The sequence below is a fragment of the Mus caroli genome, chromosome 8 (assembly GCF_900094665.2).
Source record: "Mus caroli chromosome 8, CAROLI_EIJ_v1.1, whole genome shotgun sequence".
NCBI classification, from domain to species: domain Eukaryota; kingdom Metazoa; phylum Chordata; class Mammalia; order Rodentia; family Muridae; genus Mus; species Mus caroli.
The window spans coordinates 78,093,026-78,099,208 of record NC_034577.1 but is presented as its reverse complement, the minus strand read 5'-3'; the positions used below and the strand labels follow the sequence as shown (position 1 = coordinate 78,099,208).

General features: G+C 46.5%; 1 protein-coding gene across 2 annotated transcripts in view; it reads left to right on the top strand.

Moving 5' to 3' along the window:
• Abcc12 (ATP binding cassette subfamily C member 12) overlaps positions 1 to 6,183 on the top strand; it is a 67,907-nt gene that overhangs the window by 50,085 nt on the left and 11,639 nt on the right. For both annotated transcript variants that reach the window (XR_002378562.1, XM_021170537.1), the window contains exon 23: positions 5,247 to 5,433. Coding sequence is in view for 1 of the 2 variants with exons in the window: in XM_021170537.1 (XP_021026196.1) it covers positions 5,247 to 5,433 (187 nt within the window). In the remaining variant the exon portion in view is untranslated. The remainder of the gene's footprint in view (positions 1 to 5,246; positions 5,434 to 6,183) is intronic.

Genomic DNA, 6,183 nt, shown 5'->3' with positions numbered 1-6,183 from the left:
AGAGAGAGAGAGAGAGAGAGAGAGAGAGAGAGAGAGAGAAGGAGGGAGGGAGGGAGGGAGGGACAGGGAACAGAGAGGGAGAGGGGAGGAGAGGAGAGGGAAGACACACATTCATCATACTGGGGATGAGCCCAGGGCCTTGTGCAAGATAAGCACATCACCACTGTGCGACCCCTCCAGCTCTGTATGGCTTTATTTCTTGCTAAATGGGTTCAATTTAGGAAAAATATAAAAAACCAGAACATATACAAAAGTCACTTGGAGGCCTCAAATCCCAATCTTGCTCATACTTTCATGTACACTCTATATGCCTAATCATAAGTTGAAAAATCTCAAATCTGAAAAGTTCCCAAATCCCAAATCTTTCAATACTGGTTGCCCTACTGCAAAGGGAAAAAAATCTCACACTTGATCTCATGTGCCAAATCTTACTTGACCTCATGTGACAGATCGTAGCCAAGACACAGGTACAGTAAAAATATGCATGAAAATGATCTGCAGACGCCTGTGCATGGGTGGCACGAGCCTATGGCCCCAGCTGCTAAGGAGGCTGAGGCAGGAGGGTGTAACCTTGGCTACAGAGTGAGCTCAAAGCCAGTCTCTACATCATGGTGAGACCTCAGTGAGACTTAGAGTCTCAGAGAGTTAAGAAAAAGAAAAAGATCTAGGGGCGCAGCTCATCATTTGAGTATTGCTTAGCCTGTGCAAGGCCCTGGTTTGTATCCCCAGCACTGCGAGGTCTAACAAAGCACGTGACTAACCTCAAGGCTTCCCCGTGAGAGGCACAGAAGAGGCAGGATCCAGTTCTGGGCACAGAGCTGTTCTTCATTTCCAAGCTATCTCATTCTCCATACACAAACATTCCAGATTTAAAAAGAATCCAATGAGGGCTAGAGTGATGGCTTAGGAACCGTGGCTGCTCTGGTTTTGATTCGGGTTCCAGCACATGGTAACTCAAGACCATCTGCAGTTCCAGAGAAGCTGATGCCCTCCCCTGGCCTCCACAGACCCTATGCACGCATGTGTCGGCAGGCTTAAAATCGGGCAAAACATCCACATATATAAAAGAACTAAGTTAATTAGTTAATTAAATTTAAAGACTCCCTAGTTAGAAACACGTCTGGCCCTAAGCACTTCAGACAGGATACTTACATTCCTTCCCATTCTTTTATTTTTCAACCCACAAGGTTTTCTTTTCAAAGGTTATTTTGAATATGACTTTCATAGCACTGAATAGTCTTTTACAATAAACACATTTTAAAATCTTTTATTAATTCTTCGAATCCCATACAATATATTTTTATTCAATCCCCATCCCCCACTCCTCCCAAAGCCCTCCCACATATGAAGCTTTGAGTTTTCTCCCCCCCATTCCCCCTTAAAATCCCATCAGGTTCAGCTCATATTGTTCAACAAGTCTTGGGAGTAGAGCCTGGCTCTGACTGTCGTTGCTCCACCAGAGGTCACCTCACTTGTTAAAACCCTTTCTCTCCCAGTAGCCACCAAATGCTAATGTCTTCTCAGCTAGCAGTGGGGTTTTGTCCCACCTTCCCTCTTCTCCATGCTAGGATTCTGTCTGGCTTGGGCTTAGGCAGGTCCTGTGCACGCAGCCACAATCGCCATGAGTTCATATGTGCAACTGCCCTGTTGTGTCCGGAAAACACTTTCTTTGATGCTATCCACCATTTCTGGCCTTAAAAATCTTTCTACACTCTCTTCCATGAAGATCCTCAAGTTCTGTGTGGAAGGCTGTAATAAGTATGTCCCACGTGGGGCTGAGCACCCCACAGGCCGTCATTTGCCGTACATTGGCCAGCTGAGGGTCTCTGTGTTAATTGCCATCTATGGCAACGAGAAGCTTCCCTAATGAGAGTTGAGAGGCTCACGGATCTATGGGTACAGGAAATTATTCCTCTACATATATCTGACTGTTGAGATAGAGTCTTGTTTTGCAAGCCTTGGCCCGCACGTGATTTGCAGGCACACATACCCACCTCCCCAAGCACATAAAAACTAACTTTTGAAGCCTACATTTATGTATTGATTTTTACGTGTGGGTAGGCCAGCTTCAGAAGACTAGGTTTGTGAAGACTGGAATAGTGGAGTCATGTAGCTTCAGACTTCTAACATACCATAGAAATCGTGTAAGTTGCAACTTCCGAGCGAGGTAGTGGACTGGAAGCTGCCGCTGCTGAGCGACCCCGTGGAAAAGAAGGGTCAGAACAAGAACAAGTGTTCTCTATTACAGCAGGAAACGGAGAGAGGAACGCCAGACACCCACGATGTCGTGACAGGATCTCTGGAAAGTGCAAAGAGAAGGCTGGGGACCCATGAAATGCAAACTACTACCACACAGCTCTGGCCACAGGGCTTCCTAGTGGTGGCAGGGGAAAAGAAAATTGTCATTGGGTTGCAGCCCTCAATGGTGGGCAGCTGAATTAGGGGGATGGGCACAGGGGAGCCAATGAGGGAGGGAGATAAATGGTAAGGGCATGCATTGTCTTCACAGATGCCACGGTGAAATGTACTACATGTTTGCTAACCTAAAAAGAAATTAAAAAAAAAAAAGCTGTTCCATAAAAAGGTGCACAGATACAATCAGAAGAGATCTGCAAACCAACAGGTGTGCAGATGTCACCACAGACACAAAGAGATAAGATGATAATGCCTGACACTGTGTCACCACAGGTCGGAATTCTTCCACTGGCGACTCTGGAGATAGGAAAACAGGTAAAAGGTCAGTGGGGAAACTTTCAAAAGTTTCCTAGTAAAAATAATGAACTTTCCGATGGAGGACACAAATAAGCTGATGAAGTCAAGCTGGGAAAAAGAGAGAAAGAGAAATTGCCTGAGAAAATCAGCAGAATGGGTGAAAAGGTTACTAATAAGGAAGAGAAATTCATCAAGAAAACAAAATTAGAAACCAAAGATGGGGAGATTCTGTACTTAAGATCAACAAGAAAAGAAATAGCGACTGAGCATGACCAGAACAACCAAGAACTCTGGGATCCTATCAAAAGATCAAACTAAAAGACCTCCTGATATAGAAAGAAAAAAAAAACATCTGGATAGTCAAACCCCAAAATGATATAATCACAGAAGGATTTCAGTGTGACTCAAGATAGAGTCAAATCCCCAAATAATATAACCACAGAAAGACTTCAGTGTGACATTGTAGGTCATCAACGTACAAAGCAAAGGGATAGCAGCACTACAACTCATGAGAGGACAATGCCAGCTCACTGACAAAGGCCTAAACTTCAGAAAAACACGAGATTTCTTGTCAGCAGCCCATGCTGGGAAAACATGGGATGATGAATTTCCAGCCTCCACAGCAAACGACCTCCGAAACAACACTGCTATGTCCGGGAAAGCTATCTTTTAAAATTGATCTGTCGGGACAAGCAGAAACCAAGGTATGTCGTGACAGAAGCCAACACTACAGAAGATGCTTAAGAGAACGGTATGCGCAAAGGCAGAGGAAAGCCAGTCTTAGACACAAGAAAAGTAATCAGCTGGGCATTTGTGGCTCAGACCTTAAAGAGGCAGAGGCAGATCTCTGAGCCTGAGGCCAGCCTGGTCTACAGAGTGAGTTAGGGCTACACAAAGAAACCCCACTCACCTTCCCTGCCCCTGCCCCAAAAGGATCCTGAAAACATAGACGAACAAATCCCAGTGCTAGTTAGTAGAGGAGAGGAAATATAACAATCAAAAGTCACAGCAACTGGTAACACCTCCTAATAATATAATCTTCAATGTAAATGGATTCAACTCATCTATTAAAATAGACTGATTAACTGAATTTTAAAATATTAGGATCAAATGGGCGCAGAGGTACATGTGCTATCCTAGTATTTCCTTCCTTCCTTCCTTCCTTCCTTCCTTCCTTCCTTCCTTCCTTCCTTCCTTCCTTCCTTCCTTCCTTCCTTTTTTAAAAAAATAGACACAGGGTTTCTGTGTGTCCTGGAGCTCACTCTTGAAGACCAAACTGGCCTTAAACTCAGAGATCTGTCTGCCACTGCCTCCTGAGTGCTGGGATTAAAGATATCTCTCATAGATCTCCTAAAACTTCAGTCTCTGATATTTTCTGCCTGGAGGCTCAGCATGGCAAGCAGGCTGTGCTGTGTGTGTGTGTGTGTGTGTGTGTGTGTGTGTGTGTGTGTGTGTGTGTGAGCGCATGTGTAACTAGTGAGTGCTGGGAGTAAACTTGTCTGTAGTTGGGAGGCACCTATCACACCCCAGCCATTCTCCCCTTCCTGCTGCTCTTCCCTGCTGACCCATCTCCCTACACAGATGCAGCGTGTCACTCAGGGTGAAGGCCTGCCCCAGCACAGCCCAGTCCCAGCTCTGCCTGGCACTGCTGTTCCGCAGTGGATTTTCTGAACTTCCTGGAGCACTCTGCCGGGCAGCACCCCACTGCATTCCACAGCTGTGGCAGCCTCTTTGCGCCCTGTCACAGAGGCAGCTTGAATGCCACGTTCACTCTGAATGTTCAGTTAAATGGAAGGGACTCTCAGCATGCACCCTGCTTATGTCTGGGGAGTGAGTGGGAATGGCGTCTGCCTCCCGGTTGGGTATATTGTCTTGGATCCACTGGCTATGCCATTTTTCTGTCATTCTGCCCCATGCAAAGCCCTGGGATCCAGTGAAAAAGTAACAAGGACACATGATTCAGTTTTCTGTCTTTGAAAAGATCCCTCCCCCAGCCCCACAGCTTTCTAAGCAGTGACTGGTTGGTTGGTTTTGAAATGGGATTTTGCCATGCAGTTAGGCTAGCCTTGGGCTTCTGGTCCTTCTGCCTTTCTCTCCCAAGTGCTGGGATCACAGGTGCGTTCCCCTCTGCCAGGCTCAAATGATGATTTTGATCTTGGTGAGGAGAAATGGGGGGGGGGCGGTGAAAGCCTTCCCTTGCTAATGTACCACCATCACCTATCTCTTTACGATCAGAGGAGCCATTTATATGTTACCCCAAGGCCTGTGAAGCTATAACGTGAGGTTTTCTGCACTTTTGTTCTTAGCTGTGGGCTCTGGGAGAGATAGAAGGCCCACTTAGCACCCTTGTCAACTGACACATGAGATTTCTCTGAATGTGTGAAAATCAAAGACGCCTGTGGCAGCAGCGGGAGCATGGGCATACATGCTCATTTTTGTAGCAATTGCCTTGTGGGAAGGTGCTCTGTTAGGAGCTCGAATCTCCCGTCAACGGTCCCAGGAAGCTCTTGTTTCCTCTGATTTTTTGACTTTAGGTTTAAGACACTCAACGACGAAAACTCCAGCCACCTCCTGTACTTCAACTGCGCGCTCAGGTGGTTTGCCCTCCGAATGGACATTCTCATGAACATTGTCACCTTTGTTGTGGCCTTGCTGGTGACCCTGAGTTTTTCTTCAATCAGCGCCTCATCCAAAGGCTTGTCATTGTCTTACATCATCCAGGTAAATGGCTGGTGCATGGCTGAGCTTGGCCTATGCCGTGTTAGAAGGGATATAACAGGAAACTCACAAAGGGGTTAATCAAGACAGAACTTTGACCATACACATCGTTGACATTTGGGGCAGCTGGGTGGCCCCCAGAATCCTGGCTCTTGGTTTTGCCTCCTTCTGGGATGCCTTCTGCATCATTGTGCAGTGGGTGCCAAACAGTCTCTGAGATCCATAGGGAGAGGAAAGAAGTGATGGGTTACGTTTCTTCCTTTCACTGCCCAAGAGAAGCTCATTCTTACTGGATTGACTTGGGCATCCAAGAACCAGTTACTGGTTTGGTGGGAGTAGAATGATTGATCTGGGCCAAGGTGTGGAGCCCCAGTCCACCTCACCCTCAAATCACACAGCTGGTTCACAGAGGGACCACGAGAGGCAAGTACAGCTCTAACCAGCTCTTGGCTGCTTGGGTTTTAGCAACAATGTGAGAGGGGAGGACACAGCATTCCCCTGTCCTTCAGGCACAATAAATGACTCCCTTCTCTGCGCTCAACGACACCGTGATGTTTCTGCAAGTCTCACTTTGCAGATGAGAAAAACGAGAGCCTTGATTTAGGCTAAGGTTGGTTCCTGAATCTTGTCTCTGGGAATGTGGTGCTTCCCAGCGTCCCGACCGGGAACTTTCTCCGTTGAGCCCCTTCTCTCTGTGATCTGGAATTTCAGGATACTGTTTTTTTTGAATGTGGGTCTTTTTTTTTTTTTTTT